General features: G+C 44.4%; 1 protein-coding gene across 1 annotated transcript; it reads right to left on the bottom strand.

Annotated features, from left to right (window-relative positions):
• Positions 1-917: 917 nt before the first annotated feature.
• Positions 918-1,748, bottom strand: LOC122675250 (proline-rich protein 23C-like). The gene has a single exon (XM_043873669.1). The coding sequence runs from the start codon at positions 1,746-1,748 to the stop codon at positions 963-965; it is 786 nt and encodes a 261-aa protein (XP_043729604.1). The 3' UTR covers positions 918-962.
• Positions 1,749-12,500: the final 10,752 nt, after the last annotated feature.

Genomic DNA, 12,500 nt, shown 5'->3' on the forward strand with positions numbered 1-12,500 from the left:
AAAGTACTTTAATGTCACATTAAAATTAGGAATGAATATATAATAAAACATTTTCAGTAACAGACTAGGAGGGTATGCTATGCAAAAATATGTTGAGATTTACAAAACCAAGATAGTTTACTATAATATGATACAGTGTAAAGAACAATTTTTAAAGGATATTCTTCACTGAGAAAACTGAGGCTAGACTGAGAGTGGAATGTAAGAATAAAATGGTAGAGAAGAAATGGTAAAGCATGTTGATGTATATAAATAGTATTAATATATACAAAAATACCATTAGATTTTATCTTTTATAAAAATGTGAAGCAAATGTAGTAATAAATTAATCTTTTAAAAGAACTTTGATATAAGAAAAAACTCGAGGTAGAATTCTAACTGGAAGAGAACTTCCTCAGGTTAAGAGGAAGCTAAGAACAAACATCATGCTATTATGTTTGGCAGCCATCATACTATTTTGCAGTTTTCCAAGGGAGCAGCTCCAAACGCCAAGAGAAAAAAGCTCTGGCTAAATATCTTTATAAATTCATGAGAAAACATATAAGGAAGGAAATTAACAACATGAGAAATCTCCAGCAATTTCCTGTTTGGGGGAGCAATGGGGTAGTAACCGTATGGTGCAAGAGAGAGTAGAATTTGAGAGAAAATAACTGATGCGAAAGGAAAGGGAATGGAGAGGCCTGAGAATGATGCGTAAAAAAGTCCAGACGTCTGAAAACACATTGTCTGGTATCCCTGGACAGATTTTCCATTTCAAAGATGAAGTCTAGAATCTGCTTTCTCTTCTTGAGGCCTTCTCCTGCCACTATTGCCTGTCTGGAGGGGAAAAGAAATTGTTGGTACAAAGCACATGAGATGCTTAATTTCCAGGTTGTAGGACTTTCAATGTAAAGGACACTGGGAAATCCATTTGGCCGGCAGGATGGTAGCTAGAATTGTGTGCTTGTGGACCGGAATGTAGTTCATTCTGGAAACAGACATCTCCGAGCCTTGCGCGCAGGACCGTGAGGGCGCTGGGGGCGCTCCTGAGGGCTCGGACTTGGAGAGGGCGGTAGAGGTTGGAGTGGTGAGTCGGGAAAGGGCTCTAGAAGGTGCACGTCCAGGTGGTCGTCGTGGTGAGAAGAGTGTCTCTCTGCACTAGGGTTAGGCGCTCGAGGCCAGAACTCTGGGAAGAAGCCCTGTGCGTCGGAGCGCCACACCCTGGCGGCTGGGCTGCGGAGCCCAGCGATGAGGTCGCCTGCCACATCCATCCCAGGTGACAGGAAGTCAGCGCCCAAGTCGGCGTCGTCCGCGTTGGCCTCTTCTTCGCAGGCGACCTCTGGCACAGCTGCGCAGAATCCCGGTTCCAGAGCCGTGTACTCCCCGGGAGGGCTCAGGACAGCGGCCCGTTCAAGGACCTGTCCCGACGGGCCTTCCACCCTCGAGCCCAAGAGAGCCTCGGGGACCAGTGTGAGGATAAAATCTCCGAGAGCCACCTGCAGCACGGACGTGGGCTCGGGCTCCAGTACCAGATCTACGTCGTCCAGGGGCAGATGCAGGGCACAGCCAGCGGGCAGAAACACCACGCGTGTGAGCGCGCCTGCAGCCGTAGATCCTGTCAGGTTGTCCACGCTGGGCGCCGTCTCGGACTCGGACTCCGGGCGCGCGCGCTCCTCCGTTCGGCGGCGCTTGGCAGGGCCGGGTTCTCCGGCCTGGTTTCCCCATCGGTCCGAGGAGTAAGCACCGGGGCTTCGGGGCCTGCTGCCCATCAAGTTCGACCGAAGGACGGCGCTTCTGGGGCCTGGCAGAGGGCAACGAGGCGCTCAGTCCTGCACGCTGTGACGCGGTGCGGGCCAGCTGGGGCGCAGGCCGGCGCGGTGGTGGGCGAGTCCTCAGAGCTCGGGGGCTGCCTCCCTGTTTTCTTGCAGTCCAGGCTTCTAGGGGATCGGTGTCAGGCGCTCGGCTGAGCCTCTCCCGTTCTAGTCTTCAGCACCTCACACCGATTAGTCAGAGCACCAGACGGCCAAAGATGTTGCAAGTGACGCCAGAGGAATCCTGGTCGTAAAATGTCACGCTGAGCCCTGCCCCCGGAGGCTCCGCCCCCTCGGAGGCCCCGCCTCGCAGAACTCGCGGTATCTGTGCTGCCCAATAGTCAGGGCTGTAGTTGGTAGATCACAGTAGGGAACTACCTTTATAGTCCTCCAGGGGGCAGAATACTTGTGTGCCGCATTTTTAGAGAGAGAGGAAAAAAGATACACCAATAGTAGAACTGTAAATATAGTTACCTTTAAATTAATGTTTTCCTTTGATTTCAGGCATGGTAGAGAAAAAAACCATGGTAGGCTTCCTTGGTAACTCAGATAATGAAGTATCTGCTTGCAATGCAGGAGACCCGGGTTCGATCCCTGGGTCGGGAAGATCCTTTGGAGAAGGACATGGCTATCCCCTCCAGTATTCTTGTCCCATGGACAGCGGAGCCTGGAGGGCTACAGTTCATGGGGTGACAGAGAGTCGGACATGACTGAGTGACTAACACACACAGAGAGAAAAGACAACCACTCAAATAGACCACCCCCTTGGCAGCATAAAACAGACCTATCTAAATGCTCCTTGAAAATCCTTTAAAGCTTGTTTTCTGAAGAGTAAATAGAAAATACTCATATCTGTTTAGGTAAAGTTCTGTCTTAATATTAAATAAAATATTTGTGGCAGTTTCTTCCTAAAGGTAAAAGCCTGTTAAAAAACTAAGACTATCTTGGGATAATTAAATTGTTTTATTGAGTATTTACTATGTATCACTCATTCTACTGAGTTTTGAAAAACAATCATTTCTCAAATGTGAGCTCAATACTTTGTTGAGGTATGACTGACATACAAAAAGCTATACTTTTAAAATATATACAACTTGAGTTTGTATGTAAGTATACACTGGTGAAACTATCACCACAATCTAAGCCATAAACGAACGGGCTTCTCTGGTGGTGCGGTCGGTAAAGAATCTGCTCATAACGCGGGAGATCTGGGTTCGATCCCTGGTTTGGGAAGATCCCCTGGAGGAAGGCATGGCAACCCACTCCAGTATTCTTGCCAGGATAACCCCCACAGACAGAGGAACTTGGCGGGCTGCAATTCATTGGGGTCGCAAAGAGTCCGAGGAGACTGAGAGACTTAGCATAGCACAACATATGACTATGAAATGCAGAAGTTTCTTCCTGCCGTCTTTGGAAAAAAAATGATTTTATTTTTTGGTCTTCACAACAGAGTAGTCAAATAAGTTTTAAAAGTTAGTATGTACCAAGTTTATGTTAGATGTTTAGGCGTCCAGTGCAGACTTATCTGGTTTTAAATCATGAACTCTTAACTCATATATTTATCACATACACCTAGGACTGCAGTACTAATTGATTCTATGTGTGCCTTTTCAAGCTAATAGGTAATGATTTCATTTTTTTCCCCCAAAATATTTTTCATAATTTACATTCCTGTGAGCAGAGTATATTTCCACTTCACTGCATCCTTGCGAACATTTCTTATTAATAGACTCTTACCTGTTTTCCAACCTAGTATAGTAAAATGTTATCTCACTGTATTTTCATTTTGCATTTATGATTGCAAATGAAGGTGGATCATTTTTCCACATGATTATTGGTCAATATCATATCTAATTCTTTGAAGTATTCCTATCTTCTATTTTTTTTAACCTTTAAAAAATTAGGTTTCAACTCTTCCTCCAGCTTTATGCAGTGCTGATTCTTTCTTCTTCAAAGACCAATTCAGACAGCACTTTATTGAAAAGGGCATTTCTGGCCATTTTATTTGAAATGGCATTCTTGACTTACTCTTTATATCATCCTTCTCTCTATAGCCTTCATAGTAGTACCATAATTTGTAAATAAACAAAATATTGTTTAAAAAACTGAGGCTCAGTCATACTACATACCAGTCACTTATCAAATGTGAGTGTAACAAGTGTCTGTATCAGAGTTTCAAAGATGTTAACACTTGATTCACTGTAATTCTCACTCATTCCACATCTGTTGTAATTTGTGGTGAGTTTAATATTCTCATGGATCTCATCTCTTTCCACCCCCTCTCCCCCAGCCTTGGCTTCTTAGTTCTCTTCCCCTTCAGTACTTTTGTCTTCCTTCCTACTTCATTGACTCAAACTCTTGACATTGTCATTATGAAACCTATTTTGCAGTCATCAGTTAGATCCATTCCATAGGTCCTCAAACTCTGAGATCCAATGCCTGATGATCTGATATGATAATAATACAAATAAAGTGCACAATAAGTGTAATGCACTTGAATCATCCCCAAGCCATCCACCAACCTTGTCTCATGGAAAAATTGTCTTTCACAAAACCGGTTCCTTGCAGCACTGTTTACAAAAGCTAGGACATGGAAGCAACCTAGATGTCCATCAGCAGACAAATGGATAAGAAAGTTGTGGTACATATACACAATGGCATATTACTCAGCTATTAAAAAGAATGTATCTGAGTCAGTTCTAATGAGGTGGATGAAACTGGATCCTATACAGAGTGAAGTAAGTCAGAAAGAAAAACACCAATACAGTATATTAACGCGTATATATGGAATTTAGAAAGATGGTAACGATAACACTATGGGCAAAATAGCAAAAGAGACACAGATGTAAAGAACAGACTTTTGGACTCTGTGGGAGAAGGTGAGGGTGGGGTGATTTGAGAGAATAGCATTGAAACATGTATATTAACCATATGTGAAATAGATGACCAGTCCAAGTTTGATGCATGAAACAGGGCACTCAAAGCCAGTGCACTGGGATGACCCAGAGGGACAGGATGGGGAGGGAGGATGGGGGTCATATGTACGCCCGTGGCTGATTCATGTCAATGTATGGCAAAAAACCACCATAATATTGTAAAGTAATTAGCCTCCAATTAAAATAAATACATTAATTAAAAAAAAATTCCTGGTGGCAAAAAGATTGGGGACCACTGCATAAGACTATAACTTAATAGTAAACTGTAATCTGCCTTCACTGGTCAAGATCACCTTAATTGTTTTTACAGAACTTGCATATCCTCCAAGCACCATGTAGCCTAAAGAATAAGCTATAAGATCTCCTCAAGACCCCTGTTTATCGGTACCTTTGATGTAAGAGTTTTAAGATGTTTCCCCATATTCTTTTTCTGGAACTTGGAGTCAGCTATTGTCCTGTTTGAACTCCAGCTGATTAAGACTGTTTGGGACTACCCATTCTCCTCCTGGCTTGGGAGAGTGTTTGATCAGTGACCTTTTGATGTCAGAGGGCCAAAAACTCCACCCTCAGAAAATACTAATGCCATTTTCTGAACATGCATCCTATGAAACACCGTAGTTTAGTTGCACTTGCCCCAAATGACGAAATCTCATCTTTTTCTTATTTCTAGTCACCTTTTGCCATGCTTTCTACAACTCAGGCCACCCTAATTCTTTATCCCATATATGTTACAAACCCCTGGCCTTTGGCAAGATTGATTTAAGGTTTATTCTCCTATCTCCTTGCTTGAATGCCTTGAAAATAAACCCTTTCTGCTGCAAATCTCCCATGTCTCAGAGTTTGACTTCCTGCTTATAAGGCAAATGAACATGATTCAGTAACAGTTACTCCAAATTGCGACCTCTCTATTAACAGCTCAACCTCTCTGGTGTAGATTTGGTCTAAGCGGAGAAAGTGAACCTTTGGTTCAATTGATGGAACTCTCTCCTTGAGTGCTGACCTGCTCCAGGGATCGATGTAGAAGTTGATCCTGCAGCAGCTGCTGCTAAGATCCTCTGTACCAAGAGCCCTTTCCTTTTGCACCCCTGCAAGGAGGATCTCCTTTGAGGTATTCTCCTTTGAGTCTGATGTTAGCTGTGTGTTTGTCCTCAATGATCTTTTCCCACAGAGGTGTTTGTTTCCCCTCTTCTTCTCATGTCTGTCTTTGTCTTGGGAGAGGACCACATTCCCTTGGGAGGGATACTGTCTGTGAGGATTCCCTGAGTCCAGGGCAATGATGATGAGCCTGGATATGAAAGTGCTGAGTTTGTGAGAACAGCCCAACTGAGATGGCAGAAGCAGGGACAGAAGTCACCAGGTGGAGGGCCACATTCTGGCCAGGCCAGGAGCTCCGAATGTCTGCCTGTATTCTGGAAAGCTTTAGGTTTGTCCTTGTGTCTTTTGCCACCTGGCACATGCACCCTCAGTCTCCTGAATGGAATCCCTGTTACTCTCTGAGCAGAAGTGAGAGAGGTGCGACATTCAAGATGGCTTGCAGTATGCTTTGGGTTAAAGCAGGTGTTCCTTCCCATTTTTTGGAACCACCATCAGCCTCCCCTACCCCAGACCCCACCCCTGGCTCCATGGTCCCTACCTTCTCTGGCTTTAAGCTCCACTTCCCCACCTCTCAGTACCCTCTTTCTCAAGAACACAAACATGGTGTCTGCTTCCATCACCTGGAATTACAGAGGTTGGTGCCTCTGGTGTCCATGTTCACCCTATGGAAACTCAGGCTCCCAGCTTAGCCTCAGTGCCCCAGCTCCTGTATACTTTACTAGCACCTTGGGCTTTCCTCATAGCTCAGTCAGTAAAGAATCTGCCTGCAAAACAGGAGACCTGGGTTCGATTCCTGTGTTGGGAAGATGCCGTGGAGAAGGAAATGGCAACCCACTCCAGTATTCTTGCCTGGAGAATCCCATGGGCAGAGGAGCCTGGCTGGCTACAGTCCATGGGGTCTCAAGGGTCAGACACGACTTGGCGACCAAACCACCACCACCACACCTAAATTACCACCTCAAGGGAACTTGTTTGCCCTTGGCCAGGAACACAGGAGTTCCATCTGTGCAAACCAGTTTTGACCAGTGAAAGTGAAAGTCACTCCGTCATATCCTACTCTTTGTGACCCCATGGAATTCTCCAGGCCAGAATACTGGAGTGGGTATCCATTCCCTTCTCCAGGGGAACTCCCCAAACCAGGGATCAAACCCAGTTCTCCCACATTGCAGGCAGATTCTTTACCAGCTGAGCCACAGGGGAAGCCCTTGAGGCAAAACTACTCATTTTGACCAATAGTGCAGGGCAAGCCCCTGAATGCTGGCCATAGAAATTTGAATTCCCCTGTTTGCTTTGTCACCAACCATGTGGGTTCCAACCTTGATCACCCACTGCCCTTTTACCTGAATGCCTCCAAATATGAGTGAAAACAAGTGGCATGATCTTCCACTCCTATCCAATGAAATCTTTGATAGGGGCTTACATTGAATTCCCAGGTTCTTCGCTGAAGAATTCTGAGGCATTTTTCTGGGATGTGGGCTAAGAATCTGAAGCTTTACCACAATTGGTCATAGGATGCCACTGACGGCCAATCACAGACCACTAGGTTCAATAGCCATGGAGAGAGGCCTCATGGAAATAGAATTCTGTGGAAAGGAATTCGATGCTGCCCTAAGAATAAGAGTATACATGACTCAATGATGTAAAAAGGGACAAAGCGAACCAGTGTGGGCTGAAAGGATGGGGTGGAAACAGAGTGGTTTCACTGTTGTCGGCAACCATGCACAAGAATTCCCAATTTCAAAGTCAATATGGGGAGTTTCCCCCATGAACACTGGAGAGAAAGCTGAGCCACACCTTCCCTTGGCCACAAGATTGGCGGCATAGATATGCCTTTCCAGTGACACTTAGATCAAAGGCGCTGCAGCCTGCATGACCTGGAGGGGACCCTGGCTGGTCTGACTCAGCTCTATGTGTTCTGTGTTCCTGGGCTGCTGGGTTCATCCTTGTGCATGACATTTCCATCATCAGTCCATTGGGCTCTGACAGCCCTGCTCTTGGGTATAGTTTTGGTTCAAGTGGAGAAAGTGAACTTTTGGTTCAGTTGATGGCACTATCTCCATGAGCATTGACCTACTCCAGGGGTAGAAGTAAAAGTTGATGCTGCAGTGGCTGCTGATAAGATCCTCTGTGCCAAGAGCCATTTTCCTTTGCACCCTGCTCAGAGGATCTGACCATCATTGACTATTTCGGCCCAGGGAGACTTCAGGTTGCCATCATGGACTCACCCCAGACTGGGGTTGAAATAAAAGAGGCCTGGTCACTCCTGGGGTGTCAATGTGAATAGTAATCTACAGGTCCTTGGGACTCGATGGGGAGTGGGTTTTCTGGTAAAGTTTCTGGTAAAGTTTTTCTGCCTCTGAGGTCCACTTTGGGAAACCAGAGCTTGTGAACCTGGATGCCTAGCCTTAGAGTGGCAGGATCATTTGGGGACCCAATAAATGTAAAGTAGTTCTCTGAAGTGAACTCCCAGCCAGGAAGGTAGCCGTGAAGATGACATGGACCTGCATGGTGACTTCCTGTTGTCTGGGATGGATGCTGCAGGAGGCCTCATCTCTGTTCTCTGTGACCCAGACCCACAGGGTTTGTTCCTAGAGTCCTGGCCTCAGCCAACCAACCGTAGTCCAGAGAGAGGCTCTTCTCACCATGATGACCACCTGGACTTGCACCTGCAGGAGGTCTTCCATGATTCCACACTCCAACCTCTACCTCCCTTTCATACTCCGGGTCCCGTGGACCACCTCCAGTGCCCTCAAGTTTCTCCCCCCAAGACACGGAGAAGCCTGATCCTGAAATGAACTGACCTCTCAAACTACACCCCCTACAGGGTTGGGGACCAGATTTGAGTCTTTTGATTATGGCCCTCTGTACGTAGCTCACCGGCAAGCATCGCAAGGGCCAGATGACTTTCGGATGCATGCTACATTGCGGGGTTTTGCATCAGTTGCAAAATCAGCATTTAGCTGACTAGAACGCTGGTAACGAAGCTCATCTGGGCAAAGAAAAACCTCCTGAAATACAGCCTGCTTTCAGACAGTCAGACAGCTGCTTAGGTTTTTCTCTACGGAGGTCACCCTGAAGTAGCTCTACCCCACTCCCATTCCTAATGTCCCTTCAACCCAAGTCCCATAACTTTTCTCTGAAAAGCTGTCCTTTCCCAGGCACTTTACCTCTGCCCCTCCCCCTCATATTACCATCAATAGAGTAATGTTTAATCTCGTTTACAAGATTTTCTCCCTAGTGTCCATGCTAGTTTATGACAACCACAGCCCAGTGTGAGCTCCTCTGGATGACTGCTATAGTTCCTAGTGTGTGTGTGTGTGTGTGTGTTTGTGTGTCGAATGTAGCCAATACCCACTGATGAGTGTGGACACAGTATCTGGTGGATACCAAACACAGAATTGTGAAGAGCGATCACGTGCCCTCCTCTTTGTGACTGCTGAGGGTGGCAAATGGTTGAACTCTGTTATGGGGTTTGTGGGTTTTTCATAAAATTTGTGACCCTGTCTCTCTGAAGCCAATTGTCTCCCATTGTTTTATTCTCATATATATTTAAAATAGAAATCTGTCCTCATGTAAAATCCGTAATTCTCCAGATTCTGTGTTTTTAATCATTTTAAGACCCCAATGGGGAATTTTCAGTATGACACAGGGAGCACAAATCCAGTGCTCTGTTACAATCTCGAGGGGTGGGATCAGGTGAGAGGTGGGAGGCAGGTTCATGAGACAGGGAACATATGTTTACCTGTGGCTGAATCATGATGATATTTGGCAGGAAAAAAAACCCCCAAACTATTATAAAGTAATTAACTCCAATAAAAAGTAAAAAAGAAGACTTCACATGTGTTCTCTCCATTGTGACTGGCACTTAGAAACAGTTGGTTCTTAGGTTGACCTGTACTTAATCCCTCAGTCACGTCTGACTCTTTGCAACTCCATGGACTGTAGCCCGCCATGCTCCTCTGTCCATGGGGATTCTCCAAGCAAGAATACTGGAGTGGGTAGCCTATCCCTTCTCCAGGGCATCTACCTGACCCAGGGATTGAACAGGGGTCTACTGCATTGCAGGCAGATTCTTTATCAGCTGAGCTACCAGGAAAGCCCTAGGTTGAAATAGTATCCTACAAAACAGCTTCATGTTGGCCATGGCTTATGGATAGATTCTCCTGCCTGACCGATAAAGACAAAAGTATCTCCAAATCATGAGTGTTGTATCTTTGTACTGTTTACCTGCCTCTTGTCTTTCCTTCTTCCTGTGATTGGACACTCCTTGCCAAGGGCAGAACTGTGGGTTAGGTAGGGGCTTCTGGGCCTCGTGCCTGATGTCAGTGGGAATGCTTCTAGGGTTACCATGAAGCAGGACCTTTCTCTCCATGATTTGTAAGTGTTCTAGTACTGAAATGATAGTTTGTAGTCTTTGTGATCCTGAAACCTTCAGAGTCTTGTTTTGTGTCTTTGCGCTTGAGGACAGAGACTTAGTCAAATTATTCCAAATGTTGGCATTTCATGGTTTGTGGGGACATACACATACTGGTAATTTGAGGGTCTTTAGGAGTCCATGGAGAAACCTAGCAAAAGAGCCAATGAGAGGAATTTGGGGCTTCAGGAATCGGAAACCTTGAACACCCATGGTAGGTCTTAGGAATTGAAGAAGAGGAAGGATGAGGAAGAGCATTCCAGAAGGGTTTGTCTAGGGTTTGATGGATGGGTTAATGTATTGATAGTTTGATTGGGTTATTTATTAAAGTGAAGGTGATTCACCTTTTTAGATTAGATTAAGATAGACTACAAGTGATTCATCATCTTTCCCAATCCTGGGGCTTTACAACTTATTACAAAGTCAGGGCAGTCATTGCCTGTTTGGAACAATACCTAATGGTTTGCAGATCTTCATTACATACCTATTTGTGTCCCTGCCCCCTTTCCTGTCCTAGTTGCTATGGACTCATTTGTTTATTTTTCAGTCTGTTTCACTGTTGCACCTGCATTCATCCATATTCTTTTTTACACATTCCATGTTGGTGATATCATACAGCATTTGTCATTCTCAGTCAGCCTTATATCACTAAGCATGTTAGTGACGCTAGGTTTGTCCAGGTTCCTGCAGATGGCAGAAATTCACTCTTATTCCTGGCAGTGTAATATTCCATTTGGTGTGTATGTGTGTGTGTATATTCCTCCTCTTCTGTATCTTTTTTATGTAGATGAGTACTAGGGTTGCTTCCATGTTTGGCTATTGTCTGTACTGGTACTATCAACATCTGGGTTCATGGCTCACTTCTAAGGAGAGTTTTTGTTGTTTTCTGGATGTATACTCAGGAATGGAATGTCTGGGTGACACAGTGTCTCTCCTGTAGTTCTTGGAGGAGCAATTATGCTGCTTTGCATAGTGGCTGTCCCAATTATCATTCTTAGCAACAGTGTCTGGGGATTTTCCATTGCTCACATCCTAAAGAATATTTCTTTTTTGAAGACTTTCAGATTCTAGCCATTGTGACAGTTGTGAGGTGACATGTGATGCTGTTTTGAAATTGCATTCCTCTAATTATTTTTTTTTAAATTTTATTTTATTTTATTTTTTTTTTTTGCATTCCTCTAATTATTATTGATTTGGAACATCTTTTAACAGGCCTTTTAGGCCTCTGCCTCTCTTCTTTGGACCAAAAAGTGTATTTAGATCTTCTGTCTATGTTTGTATTGGGCTGTTTGCTTGTTTATTTTTATTCTATGGATATATAGTAACTGTTTATAGGTTTGGATTCATCATATCATTTGCAGATCTTGTGTCCCATTCCATAGGATGTCTTTTTGGGTTTGCCCCTGGTTTCCTATGTAGTGTGAAAGCTTTGAAGTTCACCTAGGTCCCATATGTTTAGGTTTGTTTAGATACCTTTTGTCTTAGGGGACAGATCCATTTACAAAGATATTGCCCCCGTTTATGTCTAACAGCCAATATCTCATTGAAGATTTTAATGGATTCAGCTCTCTCTGATAAGCCTGTAACTCATTTTGAGTTTATGTTTGTTGAAGGTGTGTGGTAGTGTTCTAGTCTCACTGTTGTCCATGTAAGTGTCCAGTTTTGCCTGCAACAAGTGCTGAAGAGACTGTCTCTTGCCTGTTGTGTATTCATGCCTTTTACATGGCAAACTCATTGGCTGTCGCTGCCTGTATATACTCTGGGCTCATGTCTTGGATCTGTATTCTGTTCTGTTGACCTCCATATGTGTTTCTGTGCCAGTACCATGCTGTTTTAATTTCTGTAGCTTTGTAATTTGGTCTGAAGCTTGGGAGTGTTGTGGCTTCAGCCTTCTTTTTCATTGTTTATTCTTTCCTGACTTGCCTTGTCAGGTTGGGTCCTGTGTAGCTCCCTATGACATTTGGAATATTTGTACTTAGTCTCAGAAAAACATCCTGGGTGTTTTCTAGGTATTCCCTTCAATCTCTTGATTCCTTCAGGTAGTATGGTCATTTGAACAATAGCAATCCTTACAATCTCAGAGCTAGGGTTGTCTTTCGATATCTTTGTGTCATCTTCCATTGCCTTGGTCAGTGTTTTCAAGTTTTTAGAATACAGTCTTTCAACTTCTTGGTTAGTTGTATCCAAGGTGTTAAATTTTTCTAGAGGTAGTCAGAGATGGGATTCTTCTCCTCTATTTTTTTCCATTTCAGACAATTCCTTCCT

This window comes from Cervus elaphus, chromosome 19, assembly GCF_910594005.1.
Source record: "Cervus elaphus chromosome 19, mCerEla1.1, whole genome shotgun sequence".
NCBI lineage: Eukaryota > Metazoa > Chordata > Mammalia > Artiodactyla > Cervidae > Cervus > Cervus elaphus.

What these genes read in the sequence shown, in the direction of transcription:
- LOC122675250 (XM_043873669.1), bottom strand. Translation starts at nt 1,748, where the DNA reads ATGGGCAGCAGGCCCCGAAGCCCCGGTGCTTACTCCTCGGACCGATGG.